The sequence below is a fragment of the Harmonia axyridis genome, chromosome 7 (genome assembly GCF_914767665.1).
Source record: "Harmonia axyridis chromosome 7, icHarAxyr1.1, whole genome shotgun sequence".
Classification (NCBI taxonomy): domain Eukaryota; kingdom Metazoa; phylum Arthropoda; class Insecta; order Coleoptera; family Coccinellidae; genus Harmonia; species Harmonia axyridis.
The window spans coordinates 11,602,841-11,615,888 of NC_059507.1; the positions used below are offsets into that span (position 1 = coordinate 11,602,841).

General features: G+C 34.6%; 1 protein-coding gene across 2 annotated transcripts in view; it reads right to left on the reverse strand.

The window, feature by feature from the left end:
• Nucleotides 1-8,632, reverse strand: part of LOC123685439 (UDP-glycosyltransferase UGT5-like) — a 36,250-nt gene extending 27,618 nt beyond the window's left edge. The window contains exon 1 of one of the 2 annotated variants that reach the window (XM_045625132.1): nt 7,757-8,632. In XM_045625132.1, the coding sequence (XP_045481088.1) occupies nt 7,757-8,587 (831 nt within the window). In that variant the 5' untranslated portion in view covers nt 8,588-8,632. Of the gene's footprint in view, nt 1-357; nt 1,245-7,756 lie in introns of those variants that run through there. The other variant, XM_045625141.1, reaches the window with a different exon arrangement.
• Nucleotides 8,633-13,048: the final 4,416 nt, after the last annotated feature.

Sequence of the window (13,048 nt, forward strand, 5' to 3'; positions counted from 1 at the left end):
AAAGGAGCTTAATAACCTAACTTCTTCATTAGATCTAAAGTTGAAATCAGCATACCATCTTTAACCGTTAATGTCTGATTCATTTATGAAGACTTTGCTTTGCTCGCAAAGTATTTTTTCCTATCACAAACAGAATTTTTCAATTCACGGAACTCGTTTCAATCCATTCTTCAAACAACAACAAATATAGTGCTACTTAACGTTCAATATCTCGATCCAAACTGAACTCTAAGTTCCGTAATTTTGACATCTTTTGAAGCTTCTGTGACGTGTTATTGTGTTGTGTAGCATTCGATTGAACACTTTTGTATATATTGAGGAATCGTCAACACCAATGATATTGCAGTTTTCACTTACCTCTGGTAGTTTCTTAGACTTCTTCAAATGAATTCCTCCAATCTCAATCACATTTGGAACCAGAGGTCTGGGAAGATTCAAACTAAAATGGGTGTTGACCAGCATCAAACTAGATCTTTTGTAAATCAAGGGTTTCATAGAAGCCAACTTGATTCCTAAATATTTCTCGATCATATGGGCATCATTACGCAAAATGTAATTGTTATAGACAAATTTTTGAAAATGCATAATTACAAAATTTTCAACCCTCTCCCTGAAAGTCATCTTATTGCCGTAAAACATCAAAGTTGTAGGTATATAGCTTGGATTATCGATGTTGCCAAATCTTTCGTTATGCCATGGAAGAATCGGTGATGACGACAACCCAACGACAGGGATGTCAAAGTAATCGGCCATAATGAATGTGCAGTCTGTAGAAAAAAATTCGTTTATCATGAGATCGAATTTTTCTGCGCTGCTCAGAAGATTCCTGATCTTATCGTTACTGAAGGCAGAACTACAGTGCTCCAGAGATCTTCCGGCCATTAAAAATGGTGTTTTGATTTGAAACCACTTTTTGTTGTTTTTATCGTTCATTTCAATGACCCCTAGTATTGGAGGAATCTCCAACTTGATTTCCCTGTAGGTTTTTCCCACGATGTTCAGTTCAAAAGTTGTCACAACGGTAAGATTATGGTTCTTTTTCACCAATTCCTCCAATAACGGTTTGAATACTTGCATGTGACTATGAGCAGGATTTATGAAAAAAGCTAATATATTCAACGAATTCACTGGACACAAAATGATCGAAAAGAGACATAACACCTTGATTTTCATTCTGTATTTGATTTATAAGAATTTGCGAACAATATTACCACTTTTACACATCTAAAGTTATCCGAATCTAAAACTGAGACATCTACTACTTGAAGTTGCTATATTAATAAAGTCCACGCATTGGCGTAGTATGGATATCACACGATTAGATAGTCAGTTTCGTGAACTCGGTGAATTTTGACTGCCGTTAAAATTAGAATAGTTTTCAAAATAGTTGTGAAATTTTATATATTTGATGAATTGGGCAATCTACACAATATGCACAAAATTCGAAAAATTAAAATAATATTCAAATCTACCTACTTCCCCGTGCGCCACTGCAACAAGAGTAAATTTTTTTCTTAATCACATAGCTGATAAAATCCATTGATTCAATAGCCTGTTCGTTGTATTGTTAGGCAATTTACTTATCTACTGACATGAGATAAAAATTGATTATATATAAAGCATCTTGATCTTGAAGCAATATGGTGAGTTTAGTCGTAGATGAAAGTATACAAAAATATTAGATGAGAAGCCGTTTTTTGCGATACTTCTCAATGATTAAATGCAATCGCTAAAGAGTGGGTATCTTGAAGGAATAATATGTTATGTAGAGGATGGGTCAAGTATTACAAAAGTTCATTAGTTGGTCTTGAAAGTAGAAAACTTCAGATAATGACTAGTTCTGATGTGGAATAAGCAGGTGGCGCTTTGTCAGTGTTATTTTTGCTAACTTTATGCTTTTATGCTTCCTCCAGTCAAAAAAAAATTGTTGCTTTACAAATAATCAAAAAAAAAAGGTTTATTATTAAAATCTCATAATGTTTTTTGTTGTTTAATATTGTTTCTTTCATCAATATATATTATGAATCTGTGCTACACAGTCAGGCAAATACCTGAGTTAATTTTTGAATTGAATTCCATATAAGCTCTATCATCTGAATATAAATCTCTGCGAATATAATAAGATAGATACAATTACATTCATGCTATTCAATAAAATATCTAAACTCATAAGTAAATATTGCCTCTACTCGTGAATTGACCTCTTAATTCAAAAACAAATATTTTAAGTTATATAACAACCAAATGTACCGGGTTTTTCACCATAATTTGACCCCCCTTCAACTTTGTTACTAAAAGAGGTACAAAAAAATTTTTCGAATAAAAGTTTCACGAAATCGACTAGTGTTTTTTAAAATGATTTCAAAAAATGAAATATATACAGAGTGGGCAACATATTGATTGCAAATTCATTTTTTCAAATAGAACACCCGGTATATTTTTCTTTATTTGACTAGACCTTTTTTCCCTGATTTCGAATATATACATATATTTCGTCTATCTCTCTTATTCTGAGTACCACAGAGTTTCAAATTTTAAGAACCACCTAGCATACTCAATGATCAATTTTCAAGTGGTAGGCTGCGATAACTCAAAACGCCCTTTTTAGAGATCCAATTTATAGTGAAAAACGTATGTCATATATCGTTAACAACGAGATAACTCAAAAAAGGCATTTTGCGTTATCGCAGCCTACCACTTGAAAACTGATTACTGAGCATGATAGGTGGTTCTTAAAATTTGAAACTCTGTGGTACTCAGAATGAGAGAGATAGACCAAATATATGTTATATATTCGAAATCTGGGGAAAAAGATCTAGTCAAATATAGAAAAATGTACAATGTACCTACTTGCTATATTCAACATAAATATTTTACCCATTCAAGGTATTGGTATATCTACTCAATTATTTTTCAAACTCTTTCAAACTAGTTGGACGAACAGTTTGAATTTTCAAACCTGTAACCATTGTCCAGTTTGATTTGACTTGAATCATTTGTCAGAAAGATTGACTTGAGTATTTCAAGTCAATCTCAAACATTCAAGTCAAACTTGTGCAACTCTAAACTGCACAACCTTCTCTATTTTTAATTAAGTGCTCTTCAACAATTTCGCTGCGTTGTTGAAGCATGTATGGTGTATCCATGTTCAGTTATGGCGCCAATGTCAAAAAATGACAGCTTCAGAAATAACTGCTGTCCAGACTATTAAAATGAATCCTGTTATTGTAAAACCCTAAAGAAATTAAAGTTCAAGCTACCAAAGAACAAAGTTGACCCCCTCAAACTACTCCACTGCTTAATATGAAATTGATGGAAATACCTGATATATCATACCATACCGCAGAAAAAAGCTTATCTGAACATCCAGCTGGCTGTTCATTAACGAACATTTCATCAATGCGTGATTGTCATAGAGATTGGAACACGTGAATTGAAATATACAAACCACTACAATTCGCGCTTTAAAATTCTAGCATCAATGGAATTCATTGTCGTAGAAATTATTCTGTTTGTACCATTTAATATATAATTCCGCTAATTTGTCCATTCGCACAGGGCTGTGAAACTATGTCATGTTATATTAAAACGCTTCAAATTTCACCGAGTTACGAGTACATAGTTATTACACATCAAAGGTGTGCCGATATCATTGCGAATACGATAACATGTAATATCTCGTTTACATTTTCCTCTGAATCGTTCGTTTTTTTATTTTTGACCTTGTTCGGTGGTGTTGCCTTATAGTTTTAAAATCAAAATCATTTTTGCGGAACAACGGTTTTAGGGCGTCTGGTTCAATCGGCAACAGGCTATCATTTTGTTCGAATTTCATTAATTTACCAATTTGTTTAGTTTGTATTTAATTTCCAAAGTACTTCTCAATTGAAAAAAATTGGTTAATGTCTCAAATTAATTATAATTGCATAACATCTGATGGCTAACAACTTCGAATCGCTAGGCTCAGTTGGTGAGAGTACAGGACTAGTGATTCGGAGTTTGCGGGTTCGAGTCCCGCACGAGGAGGTACTTTTTCCGGAATTAAAAAATTGTCTGTTCGCCATCAAATATAATGATATTGTACTTCTCAATATTTCACAACCAAATACCTTCTTACCTCTGAATACTCTCATTTTCTAAACACAGAACAATATTAAGTACACTATGTGTCAGCAATCATAGGCATACCAATAGTAGGATCATAGTATAAGGACTATGGTAGGATACATAACAGTGGTCTTAAGTTTTTAGTAAGTAGAGTTGAGAAATCTTATCACTTCGAAACTGTATGCATGAAAAGTATAATGCCAGCCTCTGTACAAAACATGAAACGAGAAGCATTTTGAAACTATTCATTTGAGAGTCTCACCAAAAAATACTAGTGTATCCGACAGGCAAAAAAAATTAGGGCATGCCAAATAAATGGATTTATTGATATGTTTGAAGATCATTCATAAAGTAATTGCAGAGTCTTTCGGGCCACCTGTAGACTGATACGTAAATTCACATCAGACTTGAAAACTTTTCAAGAATTCAATAAAAAAATCATAAAATTATTTCGAACGGTTTTCAAGAAATGATCTTCATTTAAACCTTTATATCCATTGAATTTTTCGAAATAAGTGGCCTACGTCAAAAAGTGCCACAGATAAATTATGACAAGTGGAGTATTTTCAAATCAGAGTTCCATGGAGAATATGAGTATGATATAAAAATTAAGCATTCAAAAAAACAGGATGGTATCGAGTTTCACCGATTTCGAAACAGCCTATAGAGTCAAAAATAATTCAAGCCTATGCACGAGTATTGTCGATTCCTTCAAAATTTGAATTATTCTCTTAGCCCAAAATTTCCAAGAATTATCTAATAATCGAGCACTATTGACTCACCGGTATAGATTGTATAGAATAACTTTACAAAGCTTCGTGCAAAATTTCGTCTAACAACAGATTCAATCGAGTTTAGATTTTGAGAGTCAATATAAACTAACAATTTTAAGCTTAATCCAAAATATTGTGTCAGAATCATGAAAATGTACAATTTACTCACAAGGTAGTAACGGGTGTTTTTTTTTCGAGGTATATAACTTTAAGTTGGCATTACTGTTCAAGATGGAGACCGATTTAACAGCTGTCAAATGATTTATTCTCAGCTTGGTTTGGCAATTCATCATGAATAGACTCACGTCTGAGTAACGCTTGCAAACAGTGCAATTTTATTTCGAAAATAATGGTTCTGTGCTGAATACGTATCGCGCACTACGTCCATTTTATCCGTTTTTTTCTGGTTGAATGGCTACATCAACAAACAAAACTGCCGCATTTGGAGTGAAGCTAATCCTCAAGTGTATGTCGAAACACCGTTACATCCATAAAAACTGACTGTTTGGTGCGCTTTATGGGCTGGTGGAATCATTGGTCCGTACTTCTTCAAAAACGATGATGGCCAGAACGTTACAGTCAATGGTGATCGGTATAGAGTAGGGCTGCCATACGTCCCGGTACGCCGGGACATGTCCCGGTTTGGACCATTGAGTCCCCGTGTCCCGGTTAGTTATTCAATTGTCCCGGTCAGTAATTTGACCGTTATGAGATTCATATTTCCTTATACAGAGTAGGTGAGACAAAATTTGTTTTTATGGAATCTCAATGGATTCCAGTAATCATAAATCTGAAATGCTGTTTCCCTTGCTCAAACATTATTTTTCAGAAACCGAAGTATTGAAAATAAAATTATTAAAATTGGACACATGGCCAAATAAATCGTCTTATACAATCATTTTATTATGTATTGGATCCTTAGAGGACCTTAATATTTCCATATAAAATATGTTCGCTGTCAGTGCGGATAACACAAATAGGTACTTACTTCGAAGTAAAATAAAGGCGATTTTTTTTAATTAGAAGAGATTTTTTCCAAAGACAACAAAACTATCGGTTGTCCATTGGTCTTAAAATTTCAAATATTTTTCGATATTTTCTGTCGAACGATGAAAGGTATTCGTGAGTATGCAGAAACCACTTACAGCAAGGTACTTTCATATTCTAGAATTCGGTGGCTTTCACTACTTCTAGCTATTGAACGCTCGCTGAAGCTATGGGGTCATTGAAAAAAAATTTCTTAGCTGAAAAAAGGGCCTCAAAAGCTGTAACCGATTCTTTTTTGACTCTTTATTAGAACTTTATACTCTATTTCTACACAATCAAGAATTTCTGATTGACAAACCGATTGAAAGGATTGAAAAATCATTAATTACTGTTATTAAAGTAAAAATTAATTGAGAGGATAGGTACTAAGAAAGAGTATAGAAGATTACTAAATAAATATTTTGGGAACCAAACAAGACAAGTCTATAACAAACTAAAGCACGATGAATACAATGCAATAAGTTAAATTTGACAGTGAAGTCAGAGTTTTTTCACAACACCCGATATCTCGAATATAATGGACTCGGCCAATGACAAAATTCGATATATTTGTATGACTGTTTTTGAATGCTGTTCCTTGATCAAATCTAGTAGAAGAAACTGTTGTATATTGAATGGGAAAGGTTCCACGCTTGAAGATTCCTTTTACGAAAAATCTAAGTACCTATTTGAATTCTTTTATTTTCGCAGAAATTTCAGATGAGTAGAAAACTAAAAACATACACAATAAATAGATGTCATTTCTCAATAAAACAAGAGAACATGAAATAAAGACGAATATCATCAAAATGTGCCAATATATTCTCGCCATTCTGGAACACAATGTTCATGTGGAACGAGTGTTTTCTATAAGATCTTTACAGTGGTTTTAGAACGAAATGCATCAAGCACAGTAAGCACAGTGGAGAGCATATTCAAAGTTATTTATAATTATAAAATGACATTCTTAGAATTTTATAATTATGTCAGAAAAAATTACTTGAAAAGGCCAAAACTGGTCTAAAAAAAATGGCACCGAAGATCAAGCCTAAAAAAAGTGTACCATACCTACTTGTTTATTGTTGCGACTTCATGTTGTTTTTATTGCGAGTTGATATTATTTTTGTTCTTTATAAATTATTTCAGTGGATATGTCCGAATAAATCTTATTTTATTGGAGAATGTGTTATAATTCAACATGCAAAAAAGTCAATAATCCTAGAAACCCTGAGAAAAAATAATTGAATACTTCTCAGATGGAGTTTTAATTTTTGTCCCGGTCGATGTTCCAACATTTATGGCAGCCCTAGTATAGAGCCATGATTACTAGCTTTTTCATTCCTGAATTGAACAACCATGATGTCCAGGAGCTGTGGTTCCAACAAGACGGCGCAACATGTCACACAGCTCGTGCCACAATCGATTTATTGAAAGACACGTTTGGTGACCGCCTAATTTCACGTTTTGAACCTGTGAATTGACCTACAAGATCTTGTGATTTAACACCGCTAGACTACTTTCTGTGGGGCTATGTAAAGTCATTGGTCTATGCGGATAAGCCACAAACCCTTGACCATTTGGAAGACAACATTCGCCGTGTTATTGCCGATATACGGCCACAAATGTTGGAAAAAGTCATCGAAAATTGAACGTCCAGATTGGACTACATCCGAGCCAGCCGTGGCGGTCATATGCCAGAAATCATATTTAAAATGTAATGCCACAAAATTATCTTGCGGATAAATAAAATTCATGTCAATCAAATAATCCATCGTTGTTTTATTGCAATTTAAAATTCTATAGCTCTAAAAAAAACACCCTTTATATATACAATGGTAGCAGTCACTCACCTGAGGAAGTCTCTGATTTTCCGGCAAATGTATACCTCCAATTTCAACCACGTTCGGTACTAACGGCCTTGGAAAACTCAATGTGAAGTGCGTGTTCACAAATATCAAACTTGTCCTTTTAGCAGCAAACTCACTCATTGAGTCAATCTTCTCCCCGAAATATTTTTCGGCAAAACGTATATCGTTATTACTTGTAATCATGTTATAGTATAACTTAGTGTACATGGTAACTAAAAAATTTTCACACCTTTCCCAAAAGTTCATCCTGTTAGAGAATAAGTAGAGAGGATTTGGGATATACGATGGGTTATCAATGTTTCCAAATCTATCATTGTGCCAAGTTAGTAAAGCCGTGGAGGAAATACCAATAACAGGAGCATTGAAGACACCAGCTACTCCTAAGAAACAATCGTTGCAGAAATGTTCCAAAATGATAAGGTCATATTCTTCTCGGCTGTTCCTAAGATCTACGATGGCTTTGTCAGATAAATCGTCATCGCAAAATATCAACGATGCTTTGGCAAACCTGGATACAGAGCCCCATCGGTCCAACTTAACATTTCCTTCTTCTCTGATCTTGGAGAAATATGCTGCCAAGTCGTGCTTATTTTCCAGAAGGTGCTCCCTGTAATTTTCTGTTTCTTCAATTCCTGACGAGAAATGCGCAACAAGAGTAACATTGTGATTCTTCCTAGCAAGCTCCCGAACAAGAGGTTTAAACACATTGAAGTGGCTTTTAACAGGTTCTTGCAGAACTATTAAAATTCTGTAAGAATTCACACACGATTGAAAAAACACTATTACTGCGAGAATATAAAGAACAACTTTCATTTTCGCTACACTAATTCACGATTATCAACGTATTTAGATTACAAACGATACAGCAAATAAATTTGCGATGAACAAGGATTTCATCAGCTCAATTGGTTTAAAAAATATCCGGTTGAATTAATGTTTGTCCTTCTAATTTCGGTTATCACAGGAATTTTTTGATACTCGATATGATATTACGGGGGACATTCAAAAAAACTTAAATAATTTGCAGATAATTTTTCGATTCGATTCTTGATCAATTTTTTTTTCAACAGAAATTTATTTCAATTTCGCACTTGGAAGCGGTTACCGATTGAATGCCAGGTAGGTCACATCAATGAACTGAATAAGAATCTATAACGAAATCTTCCGCATGCCGAAGTATCTTTAGATACTGTTATCTAAGTAGCTTTCGATTTAAACAGTTAGAGAAGGGCTCAAAATAGCAGCGATTAGTTTGAAGAAGAATGCTTCCGTCAAACGATAAACACTATACCATATCAAAAATAAGAAAACCATTTATAAACAACTTCATTACAATATAATGGTTTTCTAATGAGTGGGTTCATTTTCAATGGTCCGCTATCTGGTCAGCTATCACTTTCGAAGATGTCATTACTAAAAATGAAGAGATAAACGCTTCAACATCGCATTGGGTCACAGCACCTTCTGTCTGGTAATAATGAAGCTGATGAAAAGTGTTGAGCTGTTGGGAGGCGTTTGTGATGTGAAGAATTGAAACCGTGTGCGTTTCTCAATTACAATAGGAAATATTGCTGATGTAGCCTTCAGTGTTGAAGAAGACCTAGGTTTCTCGATTCCTCGGCATTCTTCGAACGACATTACACCGTATTTTGTAAAAAACTAAGCAATTTTTCAATATCTCATATTTTACAGAATGGCACACATAAAAAACTACTTCTGCATTTTGAATATATGGTCATTTTAATTATATATTTTGTTAGTTGTATGATAAACCTTGGAAAAGGAACAAATAGCTAAAATGTCAGCAAAATCATAAGTGATTGATCCTCCGAATTTCTGCTAGAGATTGCTTAATTTTGAGGTCTTAAGGTTTATTATCAACAAGACGACACCAAGTGCCAAACAAGTACCAAAACAATCGTAATTTTGCAAAAATGTTTCCTGAATTGACCACCGATATCTTGTAATTTAACATCTTCAGAATTTTTTCCTGAAAACTGAAAGGCAGTGGCGGATGCAGAGTGGGGGCGAAGGACCTCTGAGTCAAGGTGAAATAATACCCCGTCATAATAATAATAAAAATAGCAAAAAAAATGATAGTACTCAATAAGTCTTAAAATTGCAACTCAATCACCAGAACTATGTCACCTAATTGAAAGGGTTACGACGTGAAGGTAACTATAGTTCATTCATTTTAGCCATGGCATGACATCAGCGATCGATGTCGTTGTCATAATATCAAAACAATCCTTCTACTACTCACCAAATTAATTTTGAGATTCTATTCCAAACGTTTCATTTTATACTGAAAGATTAATTCATCTATGAAATCGATACTACACATGAATGCTGATTAACACAGATGAAATTAAATCAAAATCAATCAGAACCATTTTGTATTACGAATGAAATGAATACGCTTATTTTAATAACAATAATTATATCGGCAACATAGCAAAGGATTTTCAACAAAAAATACAGAAATCACCTTACTCGTTCTGTATGCGTTTTCAAGATGGATACGGTTGGCATCTAGTAGTCGCCATGCATTATATCAGGTCATTGCTAAAATAAATATAACATATCTCAAAATGTTAAGCTGTGTAGTATCCCGGTATACCAACAAACACTCTCAGACCTAAGGTATTGTGAAATATGTTCAAGAGATTCAACTTAACCATCTCAATCAAAACAAATGTCCCGCATCACCAAGATGCAGGATGTTCATGCAAGTCCTAACTTAATGATCAGAAGATTCGGGATACCTACTCAGACGAGACTAACGACAAATCCAAGGCAACTAGTACTTAGCAGTAAGTGTGTGAGCAGTTTGATCAGGATTTCAAATGACTCTCCCGAAACCCTGATAATAATTATGTATCAATAGTGACTTAAAAATCTCGCCCAGATGGATACACCTCGTAAACCTCATCGCACTGATATACTCGAACCTCTGGCATGATAAAACAGCGGTTGCTATGGTTTTTGTTTCCAATTCCAATTTACTCTCATATATCGCCTGAGGATGATAAAAGTCAATGTTCTTATGCGTATTCAATTTCAGATAATCAGTAGAGGTATTTTACCTTACAGAATATCAATAGATTCCAAGATAAGACTAGGATTGAGAAGATTGAGTCATTTCATCTTGGTTTGCTACATCACTATTCATGTCACAAATTACGATGAAAGATCAATCTCGGCTGGACGATTGATTATAATATGAATGAAATCACTGAGCCGAGTCGTCAGAATACGCTTAAACCTCAGAGTAATAAACTTAGATACGGGAAGCGGGAAGCATCTGTCATTTTCAGTAAGCAAATTTTGTCCCAACATGAACTATCAAATTTGACATGAAGCGCGCGGAAATGAAACCTTATCAGTGATACAATATTTCACTCAATTCGCGAGTTTCTCCACAAAGAACTCACTTCTTATGTTTCATAGGGAATCACCGTTTTATATTAACTCATAATATATTGAAATAAATACCTAAATATATCGGAAATTCTGAAAACAAACTGCAAGTGCACCGAACGACGTGAAACAACCGATGACACTAGGAAAGCAAAAGTTCCCAAACCTTGGATTTCAGCAGGTAGATGCAGAAAATAATAAATATTCTGCTTATTGTAAATTCGACAAGTAGAAAAAATATCTTATTCCAAGTATTCAAATTAGCATTTTCAATTGGGAATCACTCAAATGAATATAGTCTACATTCATAACAATTTACTCGAAGTAAAATTGTGGATTTGAGAATATATCACAATCTGACAACATAATCTAACCATATTGGGGACATGTAAAAATTGCTTATCTTCCTCTATCTATGTTGATTACTCTAGGTCTTAGACAAAATCTGATCAGTGAATCTTAGTGAATCTCATGCAAAGCCTTACTGAACTGAAATGTCAACACATTTTGACATTCTCAACTGTCAACTGTCAAAAAAAAAGCCATAGACAACAACCATCGAAATTTATTATGCAGTCAAAAAAAACACCCGTTAGCTATAGATTCTCTTCTGGTATTTCGAGTACTGAAATAACACTATTTCGAGTATATGTTCCTAGTTCCCGAATGACCATACAATCCTCGAGAGTTCTCGATTCCGCCCATCACTCACTTTTAGAGTCTCTCAGTTAATGGTATCCTCTCGTCCACTCTTAGAAAATTTTTATCCATCCCAAAACTTTTCGTACAAACCGCAATCATTCCGTCAAGACGTGCGATCCTTTTAGGAAGCCAAATAGGACTTCCTGAAACGCGTATGTTGTGATGGGACCTTATTGTTGTTGAATTCCCTGCTCTCATTCGGTGGCCCATGTATGTGTCGCCTTTAAACGAGGAGATCCGGGAATATCCAGGTCCCACAGTATGTTTCTTGATGCGCAATGCAATATAACTCCAACTTCTGACGACAAGCCGGAAGATTTTTCGACCAGTGTCATATTCGTTTTACCTCGGTGCGATCATTTACGCCAACATAGGGGAAAGTTGGGTCATTAGGTTGGCCAAGATTTTTATCACGTTGATAACTGTTAAAGTTGGCGACTCTGAGCCCTGCCGCAGCATAATGGGAAAACCACTCAAGAGGGAAGGGGTGATTCAGGGGCATATTTGATAATTACCACAGAGAATCAAAGAGGGAATTTTGTGCAAGTAGCTCAGGAGCATTCGCGATATGGTCTTAATTGCTTTCATACTTTTCTAGATGAAAAATACGGGTTATCCAGAACATTGTTGCACAAAATTGAAGAAGTCACCAACGTGAGAGATTCTTCTTAAAGCACATTAACACTTATTTTATGGATACATATTTTGGCGCTCTTGAACGTATTGTATGATGTGTTTGGGTAATGCATGTTTACATTTCTATCCCTAATATTTAATCATTGTGCATCAATTTTACATTGTGAAGACATTGTCCCATGATTTGCAGTGAACCGCAGTAATTATGTTTATTCTGTTTAAATTGCACATTATTCAAAGTAAAAAATGAATTATTTATTGAAATGAGACATACGAGTGTTGCCTTTAATATTTCTGGAATGGATAAGACAATACAATAAAGCTATGAAGATGAATATACTTTTCCATACGTTTAAACCAATTTTCAAAACAATTCTGCGTATCAGGTTACTCCAAAACTTGTATTCTGAAGTCATCAACTTCCTTTTCGGATGTTGAAACAAGAGGAAGTCCTTGGGTATTAAATCCTCATGAACGGACTACCTCATGAAAGGTCGAAGAATGTTAGACTCTTAT